We start from the raw sequence: 12,866 nt of genomic DNA, 5'->3' as shown, positions 1-12,866 counted from the left end.
TATTTGTTGCTAATTTTTTCCCACTTAGCCTTTTACATTTATGACTTTTGACATAATGTTTTTAATTTTATGTAACTTTTGCTATCAGTTACTTTCCTTTAGTGCTTGTGTTTAGAGAGTTCTTTCCTGTTCTAAGGTCAGTAAATACCTTAGCTATGTTTTCTTCTGTTTTTATAATTCACTTAGCTTTTTGCTATTTAATTAATCTAGAATGTACTGATACTATCCATCTGAGGTAAATGCTAAAGTAGTTGGGGTTATTTCAAATAGATTGGAGAATCTATAAAGGTAGGATCTAACATAATTTTCCACCAACAGTTAACACAATTACCAGTAACATGATACTTCCTTCTTTATGATGGATGTGTGATGGTGCTTTATCATACACCAATCTCTTCTTTGATGCTGATCTTTCATATTTTGATTACTTAAATATCGGGTACAATAAATGCCTTCTCGGTATTTCTCTTTTACAAAAATTTCTTGCTTATTCTCATTTATTCTCCCAAATAAATTTTAAATACACTTTATCAAATTTTCCCCCATTTCACTCTACTCCAAGCATGTTGGAATTTGCTTGAAATTACATTAAACTTGAAAAGAAGAATATTCTTCTAATATTCAGTGTCCCAATGCAGAAACACAGTATGTCTGTTTTCTTTGTATAGATTCTACACATTTCTTGTTAAGGTTATACTTATTTTATATATTTTATTACTAGTATGAAGGAAATATTTTTCATGTCTTAATTTCAAACTGGTAAGACATTATTCTCCATGAACTTCCATTGTATAACCAGCATGCTTCGACTCCAGCTTAATTTATTCTGTATGTGGAAAAATATTTGTAAGAGCACTTTACTTCATAGACATAAATGAGCTTAGCCAGTACTTGAGAGAGAAACTGAAGGCCACAGAGATGATTAGAGCAGACCAACTCTGTAATGATGAAAGGAACTAGAAAGTCACTGGTTATCCCTTTTATTCTAAGGGGTAAAATTGCATAGGTGAAATTACACATTTTGTTTTATTACTGGGGAGGGAAAAAAGACAAGAAATTGATGAACCCATCTGTAATGACTAAAGGGTGACTTTTGAAGACAGTGAGGGCTCTGAGAGCATGTAATTGTTCCTTACACTTGGAGCCATATGCAGTTCACCTGCCTCATTGTTGGAGAGTCCATCGTGGCATAAGCAAAATGAATATTGTAGGCAATGTCTCCCATGGGAATTAAATTAAAAGCCAAGGATCTAAGTAACTGGTATCTAAAGATCATGTTATAAAACTGGACTCCATGTCCTCAGTCCCACTGTGCCCTGTTATCCTTGGAGGCTGCAAACATACCTGTCATTCACTTGCCCTTAGTTTCTAAGGTGGCAGGATGCCAGCCTCAGCCTAGTGTTCACAGTGCAAAGTGCTTTAGACTCTTCTGAAATGAAAGTCAGTATGTAAATGTGCAACATGACGACATTATTATTCTAGCTTCCTGGCTGCTTTCAGCAAGCACTAACTGCCACATGAGGTCTCAAGTGTTCTGGCACAGTGTACAAATGTTCAAAAGAAGTTAAAGTAATGAAATTGGATCTACATTTTCATAGATATTTAAGCTGGCATGGAGGAATGGAGTCATGGAATCAGGGTTGGATAGTCTCCACCAAACAGCCTAGGCAAGGGCCTGTGCTGCCAGGCTACTAAGCAGAATTTTCAATCGTGAAAGGCCACCACTATTTCTTCCTCCGGGTCTAAAATTACAAAATGTACACACCTCCCCCAGGCTCACACCACTCTGGGTGCTTTATGCTCAATCCCTATCCACCTGTTCCCTGGAGCACACCAATTTGCTTAAATCCAATATAAGCTTAAAAATGAAGAACTAAGTACAAAGGGAAAAAAAGTGTTTAGTTAGAACCCTAACACAGCATATGCTACTGTATGAAGTCTGAGACTGTTATTCTTAAGAGGGGGGCTAGGATTACTGTGTATATCATCTATGTAAGGTACTAAAAGGATCCACTTAATCGATTTCAGTTGACCTTGTCATGTTTTTGCAGTTTTCATTGTTCACAGGTCCTCTCATTTGTACCTGGCATTCTCTATTAAAATATCTGGAGCTAAGACCCAACTTGGGTGTGTGGTGGCAGCCAACAAATACTGGGTATGCTAAGTCATGAGTCCTGGTGGGTCCAGGGTCAGCACAGATTCTGGATTTGGTCATTAGGAGACGTGACCTCTCTTTTACACCTTCATACCCTCCCACCCACTGGCTGAAATTTTTCTGTTCATCAGGGCACAAGCAACAGACTGTGAGTCTCCTGCCTTGCAGCCACCTTTATACAACACACCATAATGCTGGCTACTCTTCCTCCTCCACCTCCCTTTATATTCTGAAATTCTCATGGGTATCCATTTAGATATTGGCAGATATAAAGTTTACTTAAGTTTAAAAAGGTAAGAAAGGGACAAATCAAAGAATTCAAGCACTAAAGAATACCATTACTCACACAGAACCTCTTTTTATTATATTTTAGGACAGTGAAAAAAAGGGGTTTATAAATAAAATCTATGCCATCCAGGAGGTATGTATCAGTGTCCAGAACATCCTAGATGAAGTGGCTTCCTTTGGCGAAAGGATAAAGAAGTAAGTGATGCTGACATGTTAGCCCTGGCCTTCTGTGGGACAGAGTGTCCATTTGTTTCTCAGAGGGTGAAATGCCACATTCTTTTTGGCAGGGGACACTCCTTCTGGGTGAGCTATTGCTCAGTTTCATCATTATTTACTTTGTTTCTGCCAGTCTTTGGTTTTATGAAAGTTCTGTCAATTTCCTTCCTGAAATTTAGAACATATTGGTTGGAAAGAAGTCATACTTGTAGCTTTGAAGAAATAACACTGTTCTAAATTTTAGCACATTTTCACAGTGAAAGACTTTGTTCTTAAACAGAATATGAAATTATGATAGAAAAAAATAAACCAAGAAAAATGAGGATTTCAGGTAATCAAGACACACTTATATTGTATTACTGGTTGAGTAATTTTTTCAAGTTAGTCTGAACTTTAAAAAAAATCATATTATATATAGCACCTTGCCAAAATAAACTTCCAAAGTTGTGTATTTACATAGCTGAGATCATAATTATAGATGAAATAAACTGTCATTTAAAAATGTACAGAATTTTCTAAAAACTTTTAAAAAATCACCTTAATTTTTAAAAAAGAAGGAAATACAGCTTCATTGATATCAAATGAAAAATTATGGAACTTACATTCTTAATTTTATACTACTTGTGTTTTACTTCAAATAATTTTTTATTAATATACTTTTAAAAACAACTGTTGATTATATAAATAAGGTGATTTATAATAATTTTTCAATAAAGATATACACTAGACCCTGTACTATTAAACGATGTAAAATTGGCCTACATAATGATTGCTCAATGGTCCACTGAAGAAAGAGTGCTGTATATCCAGTTAATCCTACATTTTCCCAGTTTCACATATCTATTCATTGTTTATTTTTCATAACCAAAAGTGTTCTGCAGATTTGGCTCCTTGGCCATACACAGAATTTGAAAGGAGTAAATTATTTAAACTAAAGATGTGTCATTCATCTGGTGCCTTTCATGTTTCAGGGGATAATGCATCATATTTCATATAATTTTGTGTTTAATACATTTCCACACATGCATAGACGCCGAGTTTCCACTTTCCCATACCACATTAGACAGAACAGCCTTCCTCACTCCCAAAGGTGCCTCTAAGCACCAGTCTGACTTCTGAAAATTGATTCCCACATCTTTTCTCTTTCCGCCTTCCATTTGATGTTTTTTCTTCCATCTCTAAGAATGTTCCCTTGCTCTCTTCATCCTGTCCCCTGAAACACAGGGTGAAGTCCAAAAGGGGGCATTTCCCTGTTGCGTGTTGTCCTTTCTCTGAGGTACACTGGGTATAGCTACCTGAGAGCAGCATCTCATTGATACCAGAAGACGCTAGATCAGCTCTGAAGTCAGGCTAGTGAATGCCCAAGGGGAAGAGGTTTCTTTATAACTCTGGGTAGTAGGAGACCTCTGAACAGGTGCTTGGCTGCAAAACATATGGCCAGTTGAAGAATATGACTAGATCCTGGCTGTAGACCAGCCTTGGGGTAAACTGGGTTTTGTAGAACTTTCCATAGGTATAGTTGTGATACAGGTGTAAGTATAGGCTGAGGTATAGGAGCATGGCATAGGACCCAGTGAGTCTTGTAGGAGCCATCTTTCCTGCACAATAATCTTTTGAATATTAAAAAAAGAGAGAGAAAGAGGGAGAGAAATTCCCCTAGGGTCATGTGGAATATAATGCATCTATCCAGAACACAGATTCAGAAGCAATCTTTGAATACAAAGTGAAAAGCCTCTCTAATTACCACATCTTGTTACTATTCATTCTAGAAGTTTGTTGAATTGCATCTTTTTTTTGGGGGGGGGTGTCATATTCTAGATTTAGATTCCATAATGCATTGTGGGAATAGAAAAGGGCAGTCTTGTTTCCTCTGACATTAGCTACACTGCTAAAGCTTCTTTGATATTCTTCCAAGAGGAGAAGGAACACAGGGAGCCCTTCAGTGAAGCTGCCCAGAAGGAGGGTTTTCTGAGTGAAGAGCCAGTGCCCTCACACATGGGACAGAGTGATGGATGGCTCTGAGCTGAGCCACAGGAAAGCAAGCAGACCCTCAGCCTTCTGTTGTCTCCACAAGCAGCAGAGGCAAGGGAAGCACAGGCGTCAGTAAGGGAGGGAAGCCATGCTCTTTTACCTGGCAACAGTTACAAGACGCGCACTCTGGCCATGGGAGGAAAAAGACAAAGACAGAAAAGCCAGACCCTATGAGTAACTGAAAACAAGACAATAAGATTGATCCAACATTGGTTCTCTTACTTAAAAAAAAAAGTTAGAAAACATTTGACCTAGATTGACAAGCAAGCCATATGCTTCAATGCTAAAGAATAACTCCTAAGTGTTATGTTGAAGTACAGTATTGGAAGAAGACCCCTTAACAATAATCCTTTATTGGATCAAAAACAGTCCAGGACAAACCCCACCCCAAGTGAATATAACACAAATTACCAGGAAATTAGAAGAAATACAACTTCATATTTTCCTTCAGTGTCTTAGGGCGCCTTCTCACTTCCTGATAAGAAATGCCAGATTGCTAATGTGCCGATTTTCTCATTCAGTACTTTCAACTGGACGGTCCCATTCCTAAGCTGGCTGGCTATCGTAGCCCTCTGCGTGTTCACAGTCATCCTGTACTTCATTCCACTGAGGTACATTGTCCTTGTCTGGGGTAAGTAAAACCTTTTATTCCTTTTTTAACTGTCCTAGTTGCTAAGAACAAGCTATTTTTAAGGGATAGCTTACACTGTCCGTAGTTTCCTATATTTATGGTCATGAGCCACTCCATGATGAAAAGAGACAGGTGGTGAAAAATGACAACAGTATAAAGATTTAGGTCTACCTGAAAATGCATTTTTCTTGTCTGGCACCATAGGCTCCATCGTACTATAAACATGCAGTTGTGCAGATTCTTCATATATCAAACAGCAGCTTTGTCTAGATATTGCTCTGATTTATTTTCACCACTTACATGTAAACAGAGGCATTTCAATCCATACGGTGTATTTAGGACAATTTGCTTTTGTGCTCTGATACTTTGTCTCATGGAAGTGCCCATAAACATGGTACTATATGTGGCCACCTGTGTAAAAGGTCACCTTTAGGATGCAGGGAAAGGGTCCTTAGCACTGACAGGTGGTTCAGAAACAAGAAACCTGTTTTATGTGTACTAAATAGGAATGCTTCTGCAAAAACCCACATTAAAGGTGATATTTGGGGGTCCTAATTTTTCATGCAGTTATGCTACAGGCCAATAGTTCTCATGTACCAAGTTTCAGCATTCTTCATAGTTTTGAGTTTTTCCCCCTTATCTGACAAAGTTCTTAGTTTGAAAAATTCTTAGTCTTCAAGATTGACTAACATATAAACTACATTAATGATACACACACTCCCAAGAATGGGTAGGTGGGTAGAAGCAGAATTCTCTATTTGCCCCTGGCCTTCACACACCTAGATTGCTAAACCTATGCAGAATGCAAAGAACCAAAGTTGAGTCTTAACTCCAGAAAACATGTGCTTACACTGGAACAGAAAGATCAAAGAGAATGTTTTGTTATTTTCTTTTTAAGGCTTTAAAACAATATGCTGGAATAAAGTGAGAAGGGGGTCTGATGCCTCTAAGCCCTCCAGTTTTAAGATTCTTATCTCCCAATTTTTTTGGTCTCTTGTCATATCATGAGTGAGCCCTCTTAACTCTTACCATAACTGACATTATCTTTGTATCTTGGGTAGGGAGAATAGTGATTATTTTTTCTTTTCTTAATTTCTGTAGTTTAAAGAAACAATTTCAACTAAGACAGTACTTATACTATGCTAGAGAAGAGGCATTTTCCATCATCTTCTTGTTTCCCTATTGTATGTTCAAGCCCTTATCTTTCATTCCTTCCTCTGATATTTAAAACAGATGCCGTTTTAGTGAAGGAATTAGGATAGGGCATTAGGTGTGGCAGTTTATCACCTCTAACCAACCTAGGGTCAGACCTGCCATCTCAGTTTGATAGGTGGTGAACCTCTGATTTCGTTTTCCCAGGTTCTCAGAAACTGGAGCCCATGGCAGACATCTGGCTATGTAACCTGGGGTGGCCTCACTGGCTAGCTGTCTTAAACATAATTTTTAGAGCATGTGTTTGGGCCTCTTATTTCATCCAATGAAATAAAACAAGAACAGTATTTCTTTAGTGGTAGGTGATTGCTGAAATTTCAGATGGGTCTCACATGGGGACACAGGGACCAAAATCATGATCGTAGAATAAAAGTATTCTGCTGTGCACCCTAAAGAAGGGCCAAGATGCTCTAGTTTATTTATGTATTTTATATGTATATGTTTGATAATTTAAGTGCAATATAAATTTAATACTCATTCCATTGAAATTCTACATTATACCACAGGATACATAGGATAGATATTACTTTTATACATTATTTTGACATTCCTATCTCTTTACATTTTTTGTTTGTATAATAGGTCCAATTTCACCTGCATTGACCCCTATCTACTCTGACTCTTGAGGTAGTACAGAAGATTAAGTGTTGAATAATTTTGTATGAGTAGATACTGTTTGTCGCTAATGTTTCTTGGCTGTTATAATCCAAGAAATGATCCAAGTAAGTCAAACATGGCAGCATCTTTTGCTAGCCTTAAATGTAAATTTCATGTAATTTAATAGAAAAATTGGTTTCTAAAAGTCCCAATGCCAGAGATGTAGAAATGAAAAGGTTTTTTTTCTTGTGAAGAAAACTTTTGAGATATACTCTTAGCAACTTTCAAATATGCAATTTAGTATTATTAACAAGTCACCATGCTTTTCATTATATCCCCAAGACTTATTTTATAACTGGATATTTGTACCTTATGACCCCCTTCACCCACCACCCAAGCCCCTCTTCTGGTGACCACCCCACCAAGCTGGTCTCTGTATTTATGAGCTCATTTTTGTTTTAGATTACACATGTGAGATCATATGGTATTTGTTTTTCTGACTTATTTCACTTAAGATAATCCCCTCAAGGTCCATCCAGATAGTTGCAAATGGCAAGATTTCATTCTTTTTTTAATGGCTGAATAACATTGTGTGTGTGTGTGTATAAATATGTATATACGTATATGTATCATATTTTCTTTACCCAGTCATCCATCAGTGGACAATTTTGTTTCCATATCCTGGCTACTATAAATAATGCTAAATGAACATGGGTATACATATATTTTTGAGTTAAGTGTTTACATTTTCTTCAGATACTAGAAAGTGGAATTGCTTGATGATATTGTAGTTCTACTTTTAACTTTTTGAGGAACCTTCATACTGTTTTCTGTAGTGGCTGCACCAATTTACAATCCCATCATCAGTACACAAAGATTCCCTTTCTCCCCATCCTCGCCAATACTTATTTCTTTTTTAATAACTATTTTAACAGGGGGGAAGTGATATGTCATTGTGGTTCTGATTTGCATTTCCCTGATGATTAGTGATGTTGAGCATCTTTTCATGTACTTGTTGGCCATATTATGTCCTCTTTGGAAAACATGTCTCTTTATTTTATTTTATTTTTTAATGTGTTTTATTGATTATAATATTACATTTGTGCCAATTTCCCTTCCCTCTGCTCCCCTCCACCCAGTGGCCCCCCTCCCTCCAGTTGTCCCCCCCTTTTAGATCATGTCCATTAGTTGTGCATACAGTTCTTCTCAACCTCTCTGTCTATTCCATTCCCTCCTACCATGATCCTTAATTCCTATATCATCTCCCTCCCTCTCCCCATTCCCCCTCCCTGTTGACCTCCCCCCAATATGTTCCCCGTACCTATAGTTCTTTTTCCACTCTCGTTGCCTGTTTAGTTTGCCTTTGTTTCAATTCCCTAGCTTCTGTTGTTTCTTGTGATGCAGTTTTCATTTTAGATTTCATTGTCTTGATCCTCCTTTTTCTAAACCAGTCCCTTTAACATCTCATATAACAGTGGTTTGGATCTAATGAACTCTTTCAGTTTTATTTTGTCCTGGAAACACTTTCTCTGTCCTTCTATTCTGAATGACAATTTCGCTGGATAGAGTATTCGTGGTTGTAGGTTTTGGATTTTCATTACTTTGAATATTTCTTGCCAGTCCCTTCTTGCCTGCAGGGTCTCCCTTGAGAAGTCAGCTGATAGTCTAATTGGGACCCCTTTGTACATAATTCTTTTCTTCTCTCTTGCTGCTTTTAAGATTCTCTCTTTATCTTTAATTTTTGACATTTTGATTATAATGTGTCTTGGAGTGGTTCTCCCTGGGTCCAGTTTTTTTGGAACTCTCTGTGCTTCCTGGACCTGTAAGTCTATTTCCTTCCCCAAGTCTGGGAAGTTCTCCTTTATTATATTTTCACTCAATTTTTCAAGTTCTAGTTCATCTTCCTTGCTCTCTGGCAAACCAATGATTCTTATGTTGGGCCTTTTATAGCTGTCCCAGAGGTTTCTGATCCTCTCATTGTTGCTTCCCATTTCCTCTCCCTGCATTGGTTGACTTCTTGTTCCTTCTCCATATTCCAGTTTGTTGAAATGAACTCTGGATTTTTTTTCCTCACCATCTGTCTCGTATGTGGTTTTGTTCCTTTCGTTATGAGTGTTTTTCGCTTCTTTCTCATCTTTTTCCAGATCTTTTGTGAATTCTGTAAGCCACCTGATAACAATGGCCCAGAATGAGCATCTGACAGGTTTCTTATCTGTTCACCTGTCAGGTTCTCCATCTGTTGCCTGGTGAGCTGTGCCACCGGGATTTCTATAGTTGTCTGCCTCATTTTGACAGATGCGTTTTGTTTTCTTGGGCTGGCTGTAGGGGGCAGTGCCTGTGTAGTCGTCACAATCCAGCGACCGGCGCCTGTCCAGCGACCTATTTCGCAGCCCTGTGGTGCTTTCTTTGGGGGCGGGGGTCCAAGATGGATTCACACAGTTATTCCGCTAGGAGACCGGGATCCGTCCTCCCGCCCCCCCTGGGCCTCACTGTTCAAGGCGATGTTGTGGCTGCTTTCCCCAGCGTTGGGGTCGCGAGCTGCCGGGGGTTCGACTGCAGCCGGGGTTGTTCTCCCCGCCGCTGTCCCAGGTGCGACCGCAAACAGCTCCGCCCCCTTTCGCTTTTACCTGCCCAAAGGGCGCCGCTGGTTTATAACTTCATATGTTGGGCTTCCGTGTAGTTTTATTTTCTGGAATTTCTAGTTATCCTTTGTTTTGAAGTAGTTGTATTCCTCTCTAGTTGTAGAGGGAGACCTAGCGCGTCCGTCTTAGCCTCCATCTTGGCCGGAAGTCCGGAAAACATGTCTCTTTAGATCCCAGCTCAAAGGACATTTACAGTTGTTTTGAAGTAAAATCAAGGTCAACTGTCTTCTAAACATTTAGCATGCATACAGTGACAGCCCCAGGCCCCTCACACATTAAAAAATTTATCTTTTGAAAAAGGGAAAACCAATAAATAAGAATTCTTGCCTTAAAAACAATCTCAATTCAAAATGTAGGAAGACAAGTTTCATTTTAGATGGGGCACTGAGAGGAAAAGCAAGTAAGATCATTGCTCATTCTTGCCAGGTGCCTTTTGTTTCCCAAATATAAAGCTTTTTTTTTTTTTTTTTTCTGCAAAGGAAGTCACCGAAATACAAAGAGAAAAAAACAGCAGCCATTGGGATAGGAAAGTGAGAGGAAAGGGACAAAAAAAAGGAGAGAAAAGGAAATGAAGGAGACAGGGAGGAACGGAGAGAGGGTGTGAGAAAATGTGGTGTGTTGGTTCACTCAGTCAAGTGTAAAGGGCTGCTGAAGCTAGATCTTCAAATCACTTTAAAACATTTGCCAGAAATGTGTTTCTGTAACTCCAAACTTTGGAGATTTCAATAATGTTTCATCTACTTTTCCAGGCATCAATAAATTTACAAAAAAACTTCGATGTCCCTATGCAATTGACAACAATGAACTACTTGACTTCCTTTCCAGAGTCCCTTCAGATGTACAAGTGGTATGTAGATTTCATTATTTTCATTTAGAGTAGCACTCATTTTAAACTTTCGATATCCTCTTAAGAGGAGGTAGGTAAAGTTAATAAGGCCCATGGCAGGTTTTGCCATTCAGAAGCTTAGCCCAGTTGGGACTGCTAACCTAGAAGCACTTACAGAGAAGAATGGGGAATGAGAGGGGGTTGCGTAAAGAACCTGCCAGAGTTGTCAGGGACGAATCTCCAAGGAAGGTTCAGCGGGTGTCTCTGAAGGGAGCTCACAATTATCTGAAGGGAGGAAGTAGGAATATTAGATGATGAAAGCAAAGTGTGCCAGTGGACATTTGGGAGAAAAACACTTCTTTGCACAATTTGCACAAATTAAATGAATTTTAAAGATGTATATTTTGGAGTTAGTGAGGGGGGAAGAGTGATGGCTTTTTGAAGATGGGGGCACATCTCAATTCTTTAAAATCCTTTGAGGTTAATTATTGCCCATTAATCATCAACTATTTTCAGAGTAAAATGAAAAATGATTTTATCAAAATCTTGAAGCTGGGTTAGTTACAGTTTTCCTTTGTTTTAGTTGAGTTTTTGATTTAGTATCAGACATGAGAGTGGGCTGGATGGAGATTAAGACTATATTAAATAAACAATAACTTGCAAAGAACCATTATCTGTCCCTTCAGAGTAGATGAAGATGGGTTTGCTCGTAATGGACTATCTTGTGGACAGTGGAAACCCCAGTCTATTACCAAAGTTCACATCAGGGCTCCCATGTAGTTTCTGGCAGGATTTCCCTTCCGACTCTTGCTGTATCCTTCTATTGTTTTCAGCATCCCAGCTGCAGATCTCATACAGCTTCCAGAGGGAGCACTTTTTTCCTCCAAGCAGTCTTTCATTCCTTTGCTTTTCCTTCCGTTGCCAGAAAGTGACCGCCTGACCAGTCTTTCTCTGAACTCTGTTTAAACAGGTGCAATACCAAGAACTGAAACCAGATCCTTCTCATAGCCCATGTAAAAGGAAGAAAAACAATCTTGGCTAGCCAGCTCACCAGCTCTGAGAAGCCCAGCATCTGTTTGGGAAGATAAAAGAAAAAGCCTTCAAGCCTCAGCAGCATTTCCTTTCTTTCTGCTTTTTATTTATTTTGCCTTTAAAAAAAAAAAATCATGATCAAGAGAATTTGTAAATAGTGTACAAGGGCATATGGTTTTGAAAATATACTTCCATTGTACAGAAGCAATTTGATAAAGGTTTACTTACTGTTGTGTGAAAGCCTTATTAGCTGTGGATAATACTAGGACACACTGGAGCAACAAATGTAACAATGGCAACACTGGGAGAGTTGCACCTCTCCAATCACAAGTGGAAGAGCTAGATTAGATCAAATACTTTGCTCTGATTAAATCTACATAACATGTAAATGTCCGTTTGATTTTAAAGTTTTTTAAATGTGACTTTTTATCTGAAAAGTAATCCATTACAGTTTTCTATGTTTTATACATTGTATGTAAAAGGGGGCGGGTGGGGGTGTCCCAAAACGTGAATATTTTAATTTAACATAAATTCTGATTTCAGATCCCAATGTTTATTTCTGAGCAAAGTATTTAGATATGACTAGGCTGAGTTAAAGCTAATGATCGAAGGTACATTCACCACCTCAAAAGAAACTTCTACACTCTGAAATCCTACAAAGAAAACTTTCAAACCTTCTATCATTCCATCTAAAACCTTAATATCTCTACAGGATTACACATAAATACTGCCAAGTTTATAAATGATTGCCTATCTGAATTTTTATATCTATCACTACTTTAATTTGTACCAAATTAACAACTTAGCAAAATTTCAGTTGTCAAACATACTAGCAAACTAAATCCGTATTGCTTTTGTTGTCAGATTATACTTCTGTGTATCTAAAAATATTTAATATTCAAGTGTTCTTACAGAAAAATAAAGTATCTGCTGTCTCACTAGGTTACTGAAATGCTTTAGTGCATACTATTTTTGTTATTAGTGTGAATTTTAATGTAGAGGAGAATGCAGTGTATTAAATGATATGCCAGTGTTTCATTATATTCATTTATAGAAAAAATAATCATTGTTGATAATATGAATGCATGAAAACCTATTTTGTAAAACAAACTGCTTATGGGGAGGGGGAGTTTGCCTTTAAAAATGTTTCACTACACACTATAGAATCTATATTTAAAAAATTGCATTCCTAAGACTCTTATGGTAGTTTTTCTATCTAGCTTGCAGTTATATCAA

At 38.0% G+C, this 12,866-nt stretch overlaps 1 protein-coding gene across 3 annotated transcripts in view; it reads left to right on the top strand.

Moving 5' to 3' along the window:
* Positions 1 to 12,444, top strand: part of MCTP1 (multiple C2 and transmembrane domain containing 1) — a 473,957-nt gene extending 461,513 nt beyond the window's left edge. For all 3 annotated transcript variants that reach the window (XM_090276498.1, XM_090276497.1, XM_090276499.1), the window contains 4 exons: positions 2,529 to 2,638; positions 5,212 to 5,321; positions 10,522 to 10,619; positions 11,569 to 12,444. In XM_090276498.1, the coding sequence (XP_090132624.1) occupies positions 2,529 to 2,638; positions 5,212 to 5,321; positions 10,522 to 10,619; positions 11,569 to 11,640 (390 nt within the window). In that variant the 3' untranslated portion in view covers positions 11,641 to 12,444. The remainder of the gene's footprint in view (positions 1 to 2,528; positions 2,639 to 5,211; positions 5,322 to 10,521; positions 10,620 to 11,568) is intronic.
* The last annotated feature ends 422 nt before the right edge of the window (positions 12,445 to 12,866 follow it).

Source organism: Furipterus horrens, unplaced genomic scaffold (assembly GCF_987537825.1).
Source record: "Furipterus horrens unplaced genomic scaffold, mFurHor1.1.pri manual_scaffold_5, whole genome shotgun sequence".
NCBI classification, from domain to species: domain Eukaryota; kingdom Metazoa; phylum Chordata; class Mammalia; order Chiroptera; family Furipteridae; genus Furipterus; species Furipterus horrens.
This window is presented reverse-complemented; position numbering and strand designations above follow the sequence as displayed.